This window comes from Penaeus monodon, chromosome 20 (genome assembly GCF_015228065.2).
Source record: "Penaeus monodon isolate SGIC_2016 chromosome 20, NSTDA_Pmon_1, whole genome shotgun sequence".
NCBI classification, from domain to species: Eukaryota; Metazoa; Arthropoda; class Malacostraca; order Decapoda; family Penaeidae; genus Penaeus; species Penaeus monodon.
Genome location: NC_051405.1, coordinates 2,104,091 through 2,104,445, shown reverse-complemented (window position 1 = coordinate 2,104,445; position 355 = coordinate 2,104,091). Strand labels below are relative to the sequence as shown.

At 37.2% G+C, this 355-nt stretch overlaps 1 protein-coding gene across 2 annotated transcripts in view; it reads right to left on the bottom strand.

The window, feature by feature from the left end:
* Nucleotides 1-355, bottom strand: part of LOC119585575 (N-alpha-acetyltransferase 80-like) — a gene marked incomplete in the record, with an annotated part of 3,979 nt that overhangs the window by 1,079 nt on the left and 2,545 nt on the right. Inside the window, 1 exon segment of one of the 2 annotated variants that reach the window (XM_037934243.1) lies at nt 147-293. In XM_037934243.1, coding sequence (XP_037790171.1) covers nt 147-268 — 122 coding nt within the window. 2 annotated transcript variants of the gene reach the window in all.

Genomic DNA, 355 nt, shown 5'->3' with positions numbered 1-355 from the left:
ACCATCTAGCTAAATATATGCCACATTTGTCAAGAACATTTTCTTTTGTAATGTTATGCCTCAACTATATATATATCCATCTTAATTCACTAGATTTGAATATGATCAAATATGTTTGGTGAAAGTATGCCTGCCAAATGTACAACCTCAATGCATTACTGCGTGGCCACTGCTCGTTCAGGATCCTCATGCAGGCCTCCGTATATTGAGTATTGCGATGAAGAGGCACCAGCGTTGTCTCACCCTCGCCTGTCTTGGGGCCAGTCATCTTTCCTAGGGAACTTAATCATCATCTAATTTTAAAATCAATTATTGTTAATAAATGATGCATTATGTTTAATCTAGTGTTAACATG